This window comes from Ruditapes philippinarum, unplaced genomic scaffold, assembly GCF_026571515.1.
Source record: "Ruditapes philippinarum isolate M1 unplaced genomic scaffold, ASM2657151v2 ctg569_1_1_1_1, whole genome shotgun sequence".
Taxonomy (NCBI): Eukaryota; Metazoa; Mollusca; class Bivalvia; order Venerida; family Veneridae; genus Ruditapes; species Ruditapes philippinarum.
In genome coordinates this window covers 146,532-166,490 of record NW_026855503.1, presented here as the reverse complement: position 1 = coordinate 166,490, position 19,959 = coordinate 146,532, and the positions used below count along the sequence as shown (strand labels likewise).

Sequence of the window (19,959 nt, the reverse complement as noted above, 5' to 3'; positions counted from 1 at the left end):
TTATCTCATCAACTTTTATAGGTTCATCTAGCTCCTCGTACAGTACATCATTACTAAAAAAATCTAAATTTTCACAAAATAATTCACTTTCGGCATGCAAAACATTTGGCAACTCATTAGATTAGTAGAAAAATGCTCATAAAAATCTTCTATGGAAACACTATTCTTATGTATCGCCTTTTTAGTAAACAATTTCCAAAAATCCTTAGGTTTACAGTGACGAAGGCGTTCAATTTCTCTTAATTTTTTTAACTCATAACTACGTTTCTTTTTTTTTGACAACATTGTTATAAATTAGTTTATTATTACAAAATTCTATTCTATTTACATCATTTTTACACATATCATATTCATATACAGAATTTAAATATACCTCTTTTGAACGTTTGCAATCTTCATCAAACCATTCCGCCTTTTTACATAGTTTACCATCGACACGTGGTGTAATATATGTTATTCTACGTTTACAAAATAATGGATCTGCCACGCTTCTCACAACATTTACAAAGGATTCTATACATGAATTTAACTGTAATCTATCGTTAAAATCAACATTTTCGGTAATAGTATTTAAACGTGGTAGTTGTGATATAAGACCTCTACGGAATTCGTTCCATAACTCGTCATTCCATCGTTAACTAATGCTTTCATAATAAATATCATTATCCTCGTGCAATACGTGGCATTTAATAGAAACTGATATAGGAGCATGATCAGACCATTCATTAAAACTCTGTACAGAGAAATCGCTAACTAAACTGAAATATTGCTCTTTCAACAATAGATAGTCAATGACACTAGATCCCGATGAACATATATAAGTATAGTTTCCATTATTATAGTCGCGACCAAGCCTACCATTTGCAATACGTAAAGAACTAGACTTGCATACATCTAATAATTTAATAATGTAATAAAATATTACTGATAAAGTGATAATTTTACCTTAGCTATACCACTCATTTTATTGGCAAAATTTTAATTAACTCGAGGGTTACTATGCAAGAAACATGAAATGTATTACTCCTCCTTAAGACTAAGCTAGTATTTTTGTAATGTTTCATTCTTTTAAAAAATCACTGATTCTTTTGTAAATGCCTTCATTAAAATCTAAAAACTAATAATCTTAATCATAAACGAGTATACTTGACTTACAAAAACGGTAATATATGAAAGAATGCGGATAACTAGGTAACATGCATGATGCATACATGTGAACTTATCTATATGGATCATCCGATTCGATTACAGCTGAAAAAGTTATTGATCATCTATAATTTTGTTAAATTCTTACCATTAAATATTTGGAAAAGTATCCTTGTATAGCATATACCATTATCACATGTGTACAATTAACATATTGTGAATGCACTTGTCCATATTTCAGTCTGGCCAAAACTTTATGCATGTAAGGTAAAATTTCAAAATTTATATTTATTAATTTACTGATTAGCAAACTGTGGAAAATATGAAGAATAAGATCAACAAGGAAAGGCGGTGACCCGGGAGGACCCTAAACAAAAAGACAGGACAGGGCACTAGGCAACCCAAGATCTGACGAAGATCTGACGACACGGATGTGGTTGCACCGTCTAATCTAGGTCTATACTGGTTTGTATTAGTCTGTACTGGTCTATACTGGTTTATACTCGTCTGTACTGGTCTATACTGGTCTGATCTTGGTATATACCTGTCTATACTGGTCTATATTGGTATATACTGGTAGAAAAAAGAAAAAAAGAATTGAATTGAATTGAATTGGTATGTACTGGTCTGATCTTTTGGTATATACTGGTCAGTACTGGTCTATAGTGGTTTGTTCTGGTCTGTACTGGTCTGATCTTGGTATATACTGGTATATACTGGTCTGTACTGGTCACATGTGTAGATTCAGTTGCCGCCAGCAGGCTAAGGGTTAGAAATATGAATGTTAAAATAGAAATAATTTATAATATAATCAAATCTATATAAATTACATGTTTTGTGATAGTAAAATTGATGTCGCCTAGACAGAACCTATTGCCACCGTCAATCTAACAGTTCAAATGATATAAGCTAAAATTGTACGCTTATATTGGAAATATATATAATTATTGTAATTTTAAGAATTTCAAAAATTTAGAAACAGCAATATTCCATTAGAAATTTTTTGTATTTAAAAGTTATTTCGGAAATGAGAAAAGAGAAAGGTTCTATTAATAGAAAGTGTATATAATGTGAAAGAAAGCAGCGATTTCGAAGATTGCCAGATGCAATTTAAATTTATTTATCTATTTATTTATTTGATTTTTCAACTGAATTAAATGCACGTAGACATACTGAAGTTATTCTTTTTCAAAAATAATTTCCTCCTAGGAGGCATTAGCACAATCTATTCCAATGAATGAATACACAGTCACGGATGATGGTAAATGTGGAAATAGGACCGACTATATATATACTATCTGTGATCAAATTTCAATAGGGCCATGGTTCTTGAAAATTGTTTTAAAAGAAATATATCTATTAGCTCTGTGTTTGTGGGGGTGGGGTGGGGGCGGGGGCGAATGGTTATTCCACTTCTTTTCCTGGAAAAATGATTGTTCTTATCACCAAAAACTATTACAGGCACTTGAAGTGTTTTCCTATAAGTTTATATATTGGGGACGAGTACACTATTAAAGCAATTATATTAAGGTTACAGATCTATGTGCAGTTTTCTGTTTAATTATGATCAAGCTAACCGTTATGACAATCGTTATATTGTTAACAAATGAGCCACGCCATGACAAAACCAACATAATGGGTTTGCGACCAGCATGAATCCAGACCAGCTTGCGCATCCGCGCAGTCTGATCAGGATCCATGCTGTTCGCTATCAGTTTCTCTACTTGCTATAGGGTTTGTAAGCGAACAGCATGGATCCTGATCAGACTGCTCGGATGCGCAAGCTGGTCTGGATCCATGCTGGTCGGAAACCCATTATGTTGGTTTTGTCATGACTTGGCTCAAATGATAGTTTTGTTAAATTGATAACAGAGATATATATCAATGATTCATTCATTCATTCATTCATTCATTCATTCATTCATTCATTCATTCATTCATTCATTCATTCATTCATTCATTCATTCATTCATTCATTTATTTATTTATTTACTTATTTATTTAAAAAAATTAAAATATGTCATTACAATTAACGTTTTGTATTAGTTCATACGTGACTGGGGAAGCGGGTTCATCGGTCTTCTTTGTGGTAGCTGTATATCTTAAACACATAAAGAACAGCAAAGTGGTCATAATTATAGCACAAAGTTTACATGTTAAAATTTTATGTTTTAATAGATTGATTGCTTTCCGTTACAACGTTTTGTAAGTATTTTTTTTTTTTTTCGTGGTTTTAGAAACAATATTGATATTAATGAGTGAATAGAGTTTATAACTTGGCAACATTCTACGTAATTAACAAAATAATTACTAGAGACTTGTGTTTGTAAGGTCAAAGTTGTTTCCTTGGCGACTTTTGCAGTCATCAACGCCAAACAGGTTTTTCATCATAAACTTCTTACATCTCAAACCAATAATCGAGACTCAAAGTTCTCAAAGTTCAGCTATGTTAGTCGCGGATACATCATTGCATTTATCTCCAGTGGCTGACATCATTATATAATTATCTCCCCTTAATAATGCAATTTCCATTAATAATATTAATAATCTGGAATGAAACTCTCTAATATTAAAAATTTAATTTTCATTTCATCAAAGGATTTGGTACACTGAGATAAATAATTTAGTTTGTTTAACCATTTTTGTGTTTACTTTGCATCCACCTAATTTAATTGCTTTTTAATGACATGGTTGAGAAGTAAACGGTATTCGCATACATTTTTTTTACTAAAAATGGGCAATCTTGCCACGCGTGAGACCGAGTCAATATACTACATACCCCTATTGTAATGATAATTACAACATTACAAATCAAATTCTCTTTTAAATTGCACTTTCGTTTTGAAACGAGGCAAAAAAATCGAAAACATTTAATACTCATTATGATATAGCAAATATATTTTGGGATCATTAACTTCCTTATTTGATATATTATTGATTCATTTTATTGCCCAGATAATGTCTTTCGTAAGAGTGTATTGCCTATTCCTGGTCAAAAGTCAATTTTAAAAGCATTCTCTACATATCTCGCGTATGAACACACTTAAAACAAAATTAAGGTCCATGAATACCACTATTTGATACCAGACTAAAATATCATCAGTAGTTTTTATTGATTTAACAAGCATATCATTTGCTTGTGATGAACCGAAAATTTGTTATTGTTTGTTTTGGGTCAGGGGTATTGTTTATGAGTTTCTTATCAAACCTATAACTAGATAACTGATTATTGTATGCATCTTAATATACTAATTTGTCAATATTATTTAAAAGTTTAAATCTTTTTCTCATTTGTAGAGAGCAGTCGTCCTAAGGGACCATAATGATGATTTATAAAGTTTAGTCTTCTCGATCACTTCCTGTTAGCCTCGGTGTTGTCTTTTCATGAAGTCTTTCTATGTTGTAAAGGCCCTTCATTCGTCTCGAAGGTCTATCTAGCAGGTTGGAAAGGCAACGCATCATTCTTTCAGCGGCGGTGTGTAGGGCAAAACCCTCTCGGATTAGTCACGACAGATCAAGTAGTCACTCATTGTACATAGAATGACTTGGACACGTCTTCTGCCACTAACTCGGCCGTCTGCTCCGAATATATAAATATATATCTCTCTCCTTAACTCAAGCTCTTTTTCTTATGAAGGTAAAGAATAACACTTTTGATATACTTAAAAGGGTGTTATTTTATAATTAGGCCTACTTCATTAAATTATAATGGTAAAACTAAAATTTACCCCCCTCCATGCCCCGTCATTAAAATTATAACAGTTATAACTGAGTCACCGCTACAGACAGAGCACATGACGTTCTCATGAAATTGACAAAAAATAATTAGTCAGCAATATCAAACTAAATAATTGTCTTTTAACACAAAGTATTATAATTTGTAGAAGAATGAAGGAATTTCTACCACTTATCAACTTGTAAGACGTTACTAATGAAAAAGAATGCGTCAAAAACTACAGTGATATATTTATTATGAAGCAGGACAGGCATACAGTGTTATGCATATTTTAGTTCCTTTCTGACAAATTTCATTCCTTCTTTATACTAATAACATCAAATAAAACTACACTTTTATCACAGGGGTAACAGCTACCTTTATAATCTGAACGTACCTTCTATATCAAAACCAGGCACTCGAAACAAAACAACAATCCGGCACTTAAGCCAAATTGATACACAAACAGATTTTCATAGCATATCTATAAAAATACAAGTCTCAGATAAATACAAGCTGATAATCAAGGGTTTTCATGTTCAAAATGGATTATGTCATTAAAATACCAAAACTCGTTCTTTGTTTACAGATGGTATAAATGAAAGAATGCCAAAGTGCCTCCCGCAACGAGGTACATATCTTGGTATAATCACTCAACAATTTATTGTCCCATCTTCCTATCGATAGTTTACTTTTACTTTGACAACTATGTTATTGGATAAATTATCAAAGGAGCTCCGGGTAAGTAATAACTTTAAAATTGCTCAATTATTACTATGGTAATGTACCGTATACCCCGCCTTGTTTACACGGATTTTCAGTGCACACTGACTTATGCAAACAAATTTAAAATAGTTGGCACTTACTAGTTACTTAATGTGAAATTTTAATGAAATCTGAATAAGCCTTTATTTTACATTTTTTTGCGATATGAAAATTGTTTTAAAAAATATGTATATATATTAGGACGGATGCTTCCCCCTTTCTTTTAAAAGATATTTGTCTAAATTAGAATATATATCAAAATGAATCCTCCACATTTAACGTGCATAGTAATTGCAAGTTATTATTCATATTTTCATATAAGATATACGTAGAAGAAAGACGAATAACGGAACGATTCAAATGTTAATTAAAAAAACGGTGCAAAAGGATTTAATAATAATTTTGAAGATGCTAAATGATTGTTTATTAATCAATTAATCCTCAATTAAAATTTAAGAGACTCCGTTCTTTATAAAACATTATTTGTTTAACCATCACTTATGTTCAAAGTACTCTACGAACTTGATCGTAAATATTCGACGCTACACTTTAATCTTATCTGAGCGCACTTGTAAAAAGTTAATTATTTTATTGTCCGATTGCTATGTAATGATGCATGATGCATATACAAGATAAATAAGTCCTAAATCATTCACCCACAGTCACCCCTTACATTAAAACCAGTATCTATTATTATTGCATTAAAACACCAGCCAAAAAACAACAAGCATGTGGGATGCTTTTAATATCATAACTCATAGAATATAAATAAGTGAAGAATTGGGGGAGTAATTTTACGAGATAAAAATGATATCTCTCGTTATTAGAAAATGGAATTAATGGTATTCATACAACGTTAATGCATATCACAGGGATAATAAACCCTCTTCCAAACTCTGATAGTGGACGGAAACATATAATAGATACGGAGCCCACTTAAGTCTGCCTTGATCCGGGAAGCCTTGCGTGGGTTGATTGTTCAATAACTTACTTATTTACAGTCATTTATGACAATTTTTCTATTTTTTGTCGTCTATGTATCGAAATCGGATCTAGCAGATCTTTTAAAATACGCCTACCGAGGCTGTTGAGGGATGGTTGTCTGTTGTTTATATGATCATATTAATACACGAAATATAATTTATACAATGACGTTGAGAGAAATAAACAAAACACCAGTATTCAATTACGGCTTCATTTTCTGGTAATCAGAGAGAAAGGCTTGGCCAGATATTCATATTATCTGCAAAATGTATGTATTTACAAAATGGTATAAAGGTTAAATTATATCAATTTCAAAATGAAACTACGCACAAACGTGATATGGAAAAAAATAATACATGCAAAAAAGAAAAAGAAAAAAAAAACAAGTAAAAACGGAAGCAGAAAAGTTGTTATTCAGGGTTTTGCACGTCCAGCATCGGGATTTATCCGAACTAGACATCATATTATTACTGTTTGTTCGCACATCAGATTTCCTTAAGGTAATCTTTACAGCAAAAAGTGCAGCGTTTTAATGGTTCAGTAATCCATATATTAATGTTATTGATACAAGTCGCAAACTGGAATCATATAATCAGAAATAAAAGCACGCATTAGACTAAACTGCGTGAAGAGACGATTTATAAATAAAATACAATTTGAAAAACGGATTATCACGCCTGAAAAGCAGCTTTATTCAATAGTCTTTAATTAACATATTACTTTAGATGATACAGATTTAAACATTGTAATATTATACATTCGGTAACGCCTTGAAATAAAACACACAAAACTTTAATGTCTAAATAGACGTGTAACTAATGTAAACCCGCCATAATTTATTATCAATTATTGTTTGGATTTTATGCAGCATAAATTCTGTCAAAGTGATCTTGCAATTAGATTAAATTCCAAAAATATTTCCTTTTTAAAATTCATTTTGATGGAAATAGTGTCGACCGGGGATTATGAACGAATCGGTACTGCCATTATAAAGCTACTAACCCACACACAAAATATATGAGCCGCGTCACGACAAAACTGGGTTTGCAACCAGCATGGATCCAGACCAGCCTGCGCATCCGCGCAGTCTGATCAGGATCCATGCTGTTCGCTATCAGTTCTTCTACTTGTAATAGAGTTGGTAAGCGAACAGCATTGATCCTGATCAGACTGCGCTGATGCGCAGGCTGGTCTGGATCCATGCTGGTCGCAAACGCACTATGTTGGTTTTGTCGTGACGCGGCTCATATAATAGGCAGCTGCAACGCCAGGATAAAATGCCACAAATTTTATAAGCTGTTAATTCAGGGAATAAGAAACATATTTATCATCGAGTTTCATGTTACATTTTAAACCTGTCGTTTAATGTAATCTTTTGATATCTATTTTTTAAAGGTGAAATTACCGTGTATGGGGATAGTAGCTTTAAAGCTTTCATCTGTATAGTAAGCGTAAACAGTTCTATTGACGTATTGTTTTGACATGACATAAATGAGCAAGAATTTTATCCTACAAATATTATATCCTTTAAAAAGCTCAATAACACTTTAGTGTTTTAGTATCATATTCTAATGCTCTAAACTTTGTACTTGTACCATATAGAGTGTATAAAAAATGCAGAGAAGAAAAGAAGAAAACAAGTATGTTTACAGCTTGAAGCTAATGCGTTGAGCCAAAAACTTCGTTCTGTTCTTAAATTTTGGTATTTCCCGATTCAGTTTATCTTATTTTAACTCAATATAATCAAGCTTGTATAACATAATAAAATTAGAGCCAACGATTACATGCAAGGCCGTCAAAGAAACGATGTTTCCGAACCTGAAATTCATGAGTTCGATTAATAGGACATTTCTCTCTGAAGGCGATTTGTAAGAAAACTAGACGAATGGGAAATGGTATTAGCTTTTTGCTTTAAGGTTACTTTTTATGACGTAAATACAACTCTTTTAGGCCTATATGAAAACGTAGAAAGTAGTAATGATGTCAGTTGACGTTAATGCGAATTGCTAATACATTTCACAAGGTGATCACGTGTATCGTCTGCTATTTTTGAAATTAATATGACCAATAAGAGTTATTTGCCACCTAAAGAAAGCTTTTGTCTGTTATTTTTTATTTATTTATTTATGATTCCATAATAAAAATTTTCAAAAATAAGACCGTGGTATATTGAACTCTAATGCATTGCGCGTTATATACAATTATGCAGTAAGACGCTGTACATAAAGTAAAAGTAGAGGTTGTTTGAAGACCACCACGAATAATGTCTAAAATCAGAAATCATGGCTTATCTTTAGTTATATCATCACCCCTGTTAATCCGTTATACAGACTACTTCGTAATGGCGTTGCAATCAATACGATATAGGAGTTTTATCTCAAAATATTCGTAAAATTTGTTTCTCCTGACGTCAGCATTCTTCAACCTATTTTTCGTTCAATCAAGTTTTATGTTTAGGGCATTATACGATATATCGTATATTACTTTAAATTCCTGGCTTAATATATCGGATAACTCTAAAATTATGGTGGTGATTTACTTACAGAATAAAAACACCAACATTACATTATTATTGTACCTACCTACTGCGTCATTTGAGTATGATAGAGTTCATGTAACAGAGTAAATACTTTAATTATTTAAACTTTCAAAAGTGTCAAATAATACTTTGAATTAAGCCATTTAGAAAATGTGACGAAGTTTAGCATTTCTTTTATAAATCTTGCAACTTGTTTGAAATCGTACAAGTACGTTATCCCTCGGGCTTTGTAGTGTAACAATCATACCTTATAGACGTTCATCTCTGGTTTAAATTTCTCCTTTTCGTAGTTCTGAAATTTCAACCTGCCTTTGAATGAAAGGTAAATGATTACAACGTTGAGGCAACTGACGTGAATAATAAGTAGATTTTATATAAAAGAAAATCTCCGTAAATAGTACATTCCGTTTCTCGTTTAAGGCCAAATATAAATAGATATTATAATTTCTCTTTTATATGCCCATGTTTCTGAACTAAAGATAAAAGAAACAAACAACAAAAGTATCGGCGTTGCCTATAATTTTGTGTATGTACGCGCTTGTATCCGATCATTTTAAAACTTATAAAATAGCTTATAACTCATGTTAGTTGTATAAAGGTGCTTTCTTATCCTTATTTTTTTTTAGATATTTTTTAAGTTTAAACGTTATTTTATCATTATTTTCCCGTATAAGCTGATTAAATGTTTATTAACGAATGGATATTTTCACAACATTCTCAAACGAAATTACTCGAATTGTATCCCGGATCTTTAAAAAATACCATACACTATTATAACATTAACACAATTTTTACTTTTTACGAGATCAAAGTGAAAATATAAATTGCACTCGAGTGTAGGTTTGTTCAGTACATTGTTGACAGTAATGCTATGTGCTAGTAAATAAAATAAATGTTTATCTAATTTAATTAAGTTTCCACTGTAGGAAAATAAGATTTGGCCACCACATGTGTAACTTAGTTGGATATATAGAGATTTATTAACTAATAATAATTACCCATGTTTACACTGCTATTGTGATTCTCGTATTCATGCGCCACAAATCCGTCCGAACATTTGTAAAATGTGTACCTTTCATAAAAACATATAGAAAGGAATTTCCTTAAATTAAAATATGGACAGAATTTGATAGCATTTTTATTTTGAAAAAAATATTTCACACATATATGTCTAGCGTAAAGCTAGTGAATTATTATTATATAGAATATATATGTTAAAACAAATGTTGACACATTCTAAAATCGGCGGGACTGTTAATTAAAATAGTTCTCCATTAGGATGTTGATTCCTATGGTACGGACCAAGCCGCTTGGTCAATGGATATTTCTTTCCTCCAAAGGTTAGTTATTTACTCTTAGATTTAAACATTGGATTTTTGTAATTAATATTTAGAGTACCACTTCATAAATCGAGTGCAATATTTACTTGTTTTCCGGACTACTTTTCATCTGTATCGGTTCTGACAAAAGAGTACATATAACCCCTTAACGTCTAGCGGACACATAACGTATTTGAAATAAAACATTTGTTCTTTTACCAATTTACCATTTAAACTTGCACTCGCGTGTTTTATTAACGAAGGAGACCAGGAAATCATTCAATCTTATAGAAGTCACAACCTTTAATTTATTCTAAAACAATTTAATGTTCCGGATGTTTTTTTTTCATTAAGACAGTATATGAATATTTATATTCACAACGCGGTCAATGCTAAGTTTGGTGTTACTTGTCTTGACAATGACTGACTTGTGCTATTACACTATCCGAGATGCTTTGGTTACTACATGTATAGTAGTTAGTTTTCCCCGTCGGCGCCTAGTAAAAATTATATATTAAGAAACATTCTCTCGACGACAATATAAATATAATGAATATGGAATATCAGTTGTTTTTTGCAGTACGCAACTGTTAACTGTTGCCACGCATGTTATCTTAGCATTATTCTGGCCATTTAGCATCATTAATTTATAAAACATTCAGCGCTGAACATTGAATATCGTTAAAGCCGGTGCTGGGGGGGGGGATATTTCGCAATTTCCATAAGCACTTATGTACAGACTCAATCAAACCCCAAATTTGAGATTTGAGATGGTTTTTTTGGGGGTTTTTTTTGTTTGTTTTTTTTTTTTTTTTTTTTTTTTTTTTTTTTTTTTGCTTTCTTTCCAGAACTTTTACCTTATTTCTATTGAAGTACAATGATAAATGTTGGTTCTTCCTTTGCGACGATATCATGCCATCAAACTTTGAAAATCCGTGCCCATCTTATAATATACAAATCTTCATTAAATAAAAGCAAACAGGCCCAGTTTTCACTAACGTTCTCAAAGTCAAAATTTCAGCTCAAATCATCTGAGATTTTTCTCAACATAGAAACTTAGATTGAGTTTTTTTCTCAGTTTGAGAACGTTAGTGAATGGTCCATACGAGCTATGTCCTCTATACAGTTGTGTAAGGATGGCATTTAAACAAGTGCATAAACCGTATCTTCAACGAGCCAAACTGTACTTTATCAACGAAAGTTTGCTATATAATTGTTTTCCTTTTTATACCTTTTTTTACTGTAGTGTAATCGGTAAGGAGCGAATTCAATAGAAACGGGAACGTGCAAAAATGTTTATATTACTTCTTTAATTTTAACAGAACATAATATGTGAAAGTTCTATGTTTTTAAGATTTGTTTTACATAGATGATCGACCAGTATCATTACTGATCCAGACCCACACGATGTGTTTAATGGAAAACCTCTACTGAGTGCGAAACGCATCTGGTTTGTAGAGTAGCTGTTTTATTGTTTACTAAATGAACATATCTTGATAAACAATTCATCACCACTGTGTCATGCAAGCGTTATTCCGGTTTCCAGTACTCGTTGCTAACGCATTATATGTTTCAAAATTTTACCACGCTGAATATCTTAAACGGACATCTCATCTTCCAGTCTAGATTAAACCGGGACAATTTCAAAATAAAGTGTATATAGTCTAAATTAGCAAACTGGGCTTAGGGTTAGGTAACCCTGCTGACCTTGATCAGACGACACGGATGTGCAGGCTGTTGTGGTCTGCATTGTTCGTATTAAAAGTTGCCACTGCGTGTTAAAATTCTAAGTATTGAAATAAAAAATAATTGCTAATATTACCAATCCCATATTTCTGAGAATATATATGAAATGATGCGAGAAATCAAATTTGTTTGATATGGTGTTCAGATTTTAATATTTAAAATATTTTGAATGATTTTTCTAATGCTTTTTCTTGAAAAAAAATATAGTATTGAAATTATGAAAGTGTGGTAAATATGCAGAAATTATAGTTTTTTTAACATGTATGATCAGGTAATCGAATAAAGTCACTGAAAATATATAAACAAACTCGATGACACAGCACGAGCAGCTACATTATCATAGTCACGTTGCATTATAAACATTTATTCATTTACTTCCACGCTTCTGTGGATGTCATAGATTGGCACCGGGGGCTTATTTAACTTTAACTTATATAAAGTGCAGATAGACGAGAAATATATTCAGGTTAATTTAGACTGTGAAAAAAAAAAACAACGTCCAATCGTTAAGTTGCGAAAAAATGTTTTGTTGAAATGGCAACACAACATTACATTTCCGTATCTGGCAAGGAGAATGCTGAACATGAATAATAGTGTTGTTCTCTGTTAGAGAAACCACATGGCTTAAAAAATCCTGTAATGAATTGGAGCAAGGGTTTTTTTTTTCTTCCCCGGTCATGGCGTTGGATGCGTTTAAAATAATAAAAATGATAAACGATAAATAGGTCGAGAGCATTGGTTTTGGTGGCTTACTGACCTACATTTGCTTCAATTAAAACAATATATTATGTTTCCAAGAATTCCACCCCCTTGGTATCAACTAAATATCAACTAAAGAACAGAAAAAAGAACTTAAGAACATTTTATTTCTTTAAATTATTCTATTTCACTGGATTGCAGTTCTTCGGTGTTTGATATCGTGTAGTAATTGCAAGAGTGTATAAATGCGCAGTCTATAAAAACAAGGAACTATCTTCGTGTGAGCTGTCCGTCTCAGAATGACAATGCATGTCTGGATAATTTAAAAGTGTAAACTTAGGCTGTATTAAAGCCATTAAATTAAATTGAAATTCATTTAACAGTGTTTAAATTACAATTCGGATTTCGTTATAGGGTGTCTTAATTCATGATTACTAGATGAAATGTTTATAACGTATGACATTTGATCATATAAGATGTCATCTATGAAATTTTAAGTGCAAATATAATCACACATGTAAAATAGATGAATTTTATTATATGGCATGAAATGACTCTTCAGTTTTATATGTATCTAAGAACATTTTATATTTGTTAAAACATCGTCAAATCATATCGCAGTGTTTGTTTACGAATTTAAAATCTGCGTGTTATAATTGGGTAATTTTCAAACGCCTCCAGCTATGATGCATTTCTTCGTTAAATAATATTTATGGTATTAATTTGTGACATTAATTATTCTAAATTAAGAAATTTCATAATTTTAAGTTAGATGTTGAATTCTTCATAAACCAATGCAAGGGGACGGGGTTTGTAGATTTCACTTTCCAATACCGTCCATGAAGGGGCTCAATCAGTGTCATCAACATTTTCAATTTTAATTTTAGGCGTTCTTTAGGGATTCCTTTTGTCTCTTTTTCGGTCTATCTTTGACAAATATGCATTGTTAAAAGGTTTTGCGGTTTTGGTTTGTTGCAATGAGTTTTGTATCTTTGCACTTACGAGTATTAAAATTGTTTCGTAATTGACATAGCTTAGTTTATCTACACAGAATAATATAAAAACTAAACAGTCCACAACGGTTTTATGTTTAGAAACTGCTTACATGTAGAAGCAAACGAAATGCTAAAGTTGCCTTTCAAAAGGTTATCCAGTTATATACATGTATAATGAAACTGTCGCCCAACCTTCATAACGGCCAAATATTTTGACGGCAGTGCTAAGAATATCGAGCAAACTTGTAGGATTCACAAAAGATATACAAGTATATTTACCACACTATCGTTATGTAACGGATACCACAATATAGTCACGTCATTCAATACGTCACTATTCAACATCTGTTTCAATAAATAGTCAAATACAAAAACAAAGCATGACATGAAAAAAACGATACGTGTACTGAGAAACTAAGTTAAATTACGATTATGAGTTTTGGTTTGTTGCAATGAAAACCATCTTTGCACTTACGAGTATTAAAATGTTTTCATATTTGACATAGCTAAGTTTATCTACAAAAAGCACATCTTGTTGTCTTCATGGTTTCTCGAACATTATACCAATGATACCAGTATGTAACATTTCATGGCGGGAACATAACGGAGCAATGGGTCCCCATCTTTTAGCAGGCGACATCATCGTTATTTTGAATGATTTCATAAATCATGATATAATCTAATACACAAGTTATTACAGCTGGGAAAACTCCAACAGCTGGAAGGCTCATCAGTAAAATGCTGAGCAATGTACTTAAGTATGAAAGCTGAGAATACAATGTTATAATTTTCACATTGCCTAGCCATTGGGATGTTTATTAGAAGAAACCGTTTGGTAGTATTCTGTTTTGCAGGTGAATGAATTATTTACCCTTATGATGAAATAATTGTGTAATAAAACATTGAGCAATGGTGCAATGTAAAGAACAGCGAAACTGATGCTAAACACGGTTTGATTGAGCTTCATCACCGGTTAATGCGTACTTTCAGACACACACCCTAGCACCGCTTTGAGCAAACCTGGCAAAAATCTAATGGTATAGATAAATACGTTAGAAATATTCGTAGAGAACAACGGGTATGCCATGAGGCAACGACATAACTAAATATAGTGAAATTTGAGATGTTATCATAGATGATTTAGCATGTCTCTGCCACAGACATATGTCACATAACACATTTATAAGGCAAGCTAATATCCTACGGGTAACAGAACAATATTTATTATCAATAGAGAAATTGCGTAATTAAAAGAATACATGTTCCACCGGTACAACACTAATGTTGTGTTGAATGCTCAAACGCACGGAATTTAATAGAACGGCCACAACAGGGCACAGCATATGTTTAAAAGTTAAATTATGCGTGTGATATTGCATAGGTTGTGTAGATGGTATGTAACATGTATTCAAAGCACTACCGTCAATGATTTCGCCGAATGGGCAACCATTTTACTTACAATGCTGAGTGTCCATTTAAGTTCCAATTAACCTTTATAGTTAAATATATATATTTTTATCATTTAATATAATGTAAAGTGGTTTTATGCCAGTGCGTTCAAAGAATAATTATAATATTGTATCTGGTTAAGTTGGAAATGGGTGAATGAAATATAACATCATAACCGAAAGAAATGACCGAAAGAAAATATGATATAAACTGTTAAGAAAAACAGACTTTCAATACAGACAATATTGTATCAAGGACAAAATTATATTATACAAGTCAAATATGGCCAAATACAAGAAGTTAATAAAAAAAAATAATCATTGATATCCAAACATCCCCACGTCCCCACTAAATGCTAAAGTACTGCAATCATTTTGGAGATATTCTAGGCGTTCTTGTACAACCAATAATTTTTAATTATGTCCAAATAATGCAGACATGCTAAAAATGGTAGAGCGTTCTCATGGTAATTTGCTAAACATCATTACTAGCATATTTCCACCTTCTACATAATTGTCTGTGATATAAGTATGTAAGGGCTTTATATAACTTATCTATTTACATATATCATTTTACACGTAGGAATGATCAAGTTCAGACTTGTAATTGGAGACTACTAATGCACAAATGAATTGGATTTTTCCGACGTTTTTAGTCATAAAATTTTATAAGCTGTTACTGAAGCAAAGCCGACGTAAAATGATATCTCTATTCTGTTACTTTATACCAGTTGATTACTTGCACTCAATGAACATAACCTAAATAACTGTCTACTTAAAAATGAAAATAAAGAGTGACTATTTCCAGTAGAATTTTGCTCTTGTGTTAAGTCATTGTATAAATTACGATCAACTTTTTTCCGAGTCCGGTCTGCCTATCATTTAAATTCGCTTCCCTGACGTTTACCTGTCATATCTTCTAAGAAAGACCAAAGACGGCAAATTTGAAAATATTAATTGCAGGCTCGCTTTGATTGAAGCTACTGACCAAGCACCCTAGCACCGGCTTTCAGTTCTTATAAAAGTCTGGCAAATTGTCTCATGTGTTCATAATAAATTATTTTGATACAAGCAATACACGTTCGTTAGTAACGGCCGACACATTGTGATTTTAAATCCACCAAATCCAAATTAGAATTTATAAATAATTGTAGCCAATTTTTATCTAAGAAAAAACATAGACTATCGTCATATCACAAACCACCATGTTCATAACTGTGATAAAACTTTGTTACTGTTTTCAATATTGGGGAACGAAATTAGATTACGATAATATTCGAAATAAAAAAACAGATAAAACATTTCGGTCATGGAAATGAACAACAAAAAAAGAATAAATGCTGATATTACAAGGTCACCATTTAGATATAGGGAAAGCATTAAATGCTATAAAGTACGATTTAAAAACATATAAAATAGTAATAAAGATACGGTAGCAGTATCTTTAACGGCTTCTTCTCGTCTTCGGTTCCAGGCAGTAATATGATAGTACCGTTAATTTTCTTTGATGATACAAATTGCCTCTGCGAAAATAATGACTGCGCTCCATCGCGTGCCTTGTTTTTCCCAGGTATACCGTATAACTTCCAATAAACGTAACATTTCAGACTCGAAAGTCTTTCATAAACTGATAAGATCAACACATTCTTGTTGCAGTTTTGTTACAGAGATTCTCAGCATCATTGGAGATGTTTCATTTCTTTCACGAACAGACTTAATCAAAATGAATCTGCGATTTTCACGTATAAATTTTATATTTATTGCTTTTGATGGATCTCCCATTTTAAGATATATTCAAAATACTTACGGTAGTTCTATTGCGAAGGTTAGATAATCTTTGGTAGATATTATCTACTTCAGTTGTCGCAAGGGGGACATAGGAGATGTTGCACCTTTTAATACCTCTCTGGAACAGACTTCATTAATCAAACCGAGTCTGTAAAGTTCATTTTTTAACATTGTTTTCATTGCTTTTCTCCCTTTTCCAAATTTTAATTCACACAGTTGCCATATCCACACGACTTAGTTTAAGTCTTGATCATTAATAGTTTTTATAGACTTTTTTCTGGTCTTTTAAGAATCATTGATTCCTTTTTTGTCAGTGTTGAGGATTGAAAACAGGTTTAAGTCGGTGCGTACATATTTTGTACTTTCTAATATATTCCATGATACTCACTAACTTTCATTTGTCTTTCCTTATCGGCAAAAACTGATTCTTAAATGATTGACTACGATAAAATGAATTTCCACTTTATAACGATTGCATATATTTTATTCATAAGAAACTTCATGACCATAATAATTCTTGATTGTTCCAGTTTTTCGGCAAGCTGACCACATAGTTTCCACCAGAGAATTAGTTAAGTTTCGAGTGATTTTGTGTGTTCGGCATTACATACATTCATTTCGATTTCATAGTATTTCTTACTGACTGATGAAACTTTGATGCAAGCAGTTTTTAAGGATATCAATAAATGCCTTTTACTATATAAGACATTCCTATTATATATTTATCATTTCATTTAATTTATAAAAGAGCCATTTAAGAGTGCCCTGATATTTAACTGTCTGTGTACCTAAGTGTGTCAATAAGTCCAATTGTGATTGTTTGAGTTATTTAAACAATCGGAATATAAGTCCTATTGCAAATTGTTATAGTGATGGTGTTATATCAAAATACGGTGTACTATTAGATAAAGGTATCAAAGTGGGCGTGCACATAATATAAAGTAGTTACATTCTCGTAGTATGTATATATTGTTTGATATACAGTTGTCTATAAAGCTTATGATATGTGAAATGATTGTAAAGATTACGGTAGGGAAAGTTTTTAACTTGGTAGACAGGTATACAACAAGTATATAGTGTAGTACTGGTGTATGATTAGATCGCTCCGCTACAATAACCACTATCATCGTGTGGCAAAAACCACCTTCCAACAGTAAAATTGTGCCATTACGCTATCATAGTATAATTCTCGTGCGCTTATTCATTTTAACGGATTATTGATAAATGGATGCGGAATATATCTATCTATATATAAGGCATATTCTGCGTTCTCTGAATCCATAGAAAACTATCATCAAGCGTTATAAGTTCCATTTTATATTTTATCTTAACAATATAAAAGTGATGGATTGCACATAATGCAAATTAATCTAAAGTTATGGAATTATGAAAAATATTTTTGTGAATTTTGTTTTTTTCAAATGTTTATTCTACAAAAATCGTTGGAGATCTCTAAGTACACCATTTTATCTTGTTGGAGTTGATATGATAATATTTTAGGAGATGAATTTCCGAAATTTGATGGTAAGTTTACATTACGTCTGTCTATGTATCTAGAAAAGCAGTAAACGGCATACCCCATCTCCGCTAACAGCTTCTTACTGTGTTTATAGAATCCTTGCACGAAACCTAGGCAAATTGATGGATTTTACTATTTTAAGCAACCAAATTTTTCGAACAAGATCTTGGAGAACTTTTTTAGATATTCGCTCTCGTTGGATCTTCTGCGATTCATGTTAATTGATTTGAATTTTCAATTGTAAACTGTTAATACAGTTCGAGATACAGCAACGCGCACGTACTTGTGATAACCACGCAATATCAATGCGTCTTTAAAAGTACAATTCAGTTCTGAAGACAAAGGGATTTAATCATTCCCCGCTTTAATAGGATATTAATTTTTGGTAAGCATAATAAATACATCCAAAATTACGATTAGCATTGTTTTATGTCAAGACTTTCGTAAACGTGGGTGTACAAAAATCAAGAATTTAAAGAGAATAAAGTGTTTAACTTTATGTTAGGAGTATGGTGTTTTTATGATTTTATAATGAACCAGACTCTTAAATCGCGGTTGGTTTGAATGTTTTGCAATATAGATCGATTAAATTATTACAGTAACTGTAATCAAGCCTTATGGAAACCCATTGATTGAGCGATTCAATTGAACACAAGAAGAACTGTCGTATCATAGAATGGTTGTCACAATGTCAAGTTTTGTGTAAGAATATTTGATTGTTTTCGCGTTTGTTATTTTGATTCTTTAATTTTAAGTGGTGTTTTAATGCAAATTTTATAGGGTTATTAACGTGCTTTGTTGTAAATTTCAGCATAGTTATTATAATTTCATGACGTGAGTAGGTTTATACAGGATATGCAAGAAAAGATGATATAGATTCTTAATTTAGACATACGCTTTTTCTAACGTTGTAATTTATTAATTACAGTTGATTTACCAATCGTTGAAATGTTTTTATAGCTTTATACAGAAGCTTATCAGAATTACAGTTATTTAAAAATATATTTTATTAAAGTAGTTTATATTGCAATAATTATTCCTGAATAAAGGGTGTAGTTTTATCATATATTTTATATCGTATCTAGTATAAAGTAATTAAGACACTCAAGATGATTTATTTGATAATCTAGATTCCTTAATAATCCAAGTAAACATATTCTAAATTTCTTAAAATTGTCAGTTCAAATGTGTACTCAGTGGTATAATCCTACAATACCATTGATTCCGTTACTATAATTGGTGTTTGAAAATAACATACTGCGGGGCTAGAGATGTTGCACCTTTTATTGGCTCTCG

At 31.8% G+C, this 19,959-nt stretch overlaps 1 protein-coding gene across 4 annotated transcripts in view; it reads left to right on the top strand.

The window, feature by feature from the left end:
• The first annotated feature begins 5,491 nt into the window (after positions 1-5,491).
• LOC132743572 (protein NDNF-like) overlaps positions 5,492-19,959 on the top strand; it is a 49,890-nt gene continuing 35,422 nt past the window's right edge. The window contains exon 1 of one of the 4 annotated variants that reach the window (XM_060732106.1): positions 5,492-5,602. Coding sequence is in view for 1 of the 4 variants with exons in the window: in XM_060732102.1 (XP_060588085.1) it covers positions 10,467-10,489 (23 nt within the window). In the remaining 3 variants the exon portion in view is untranslated. Of the gene's footprint in view, positions 5,603-10,338; positions 10,490-18,241; positions 18,669-18,718; positions 19,049-19,959 lie in introns of those variants that run through there. The other 3 variants (XM_060732102.1, XM_060732103.1, XM_060732104.1) reach the window with 3 other exon arrangements.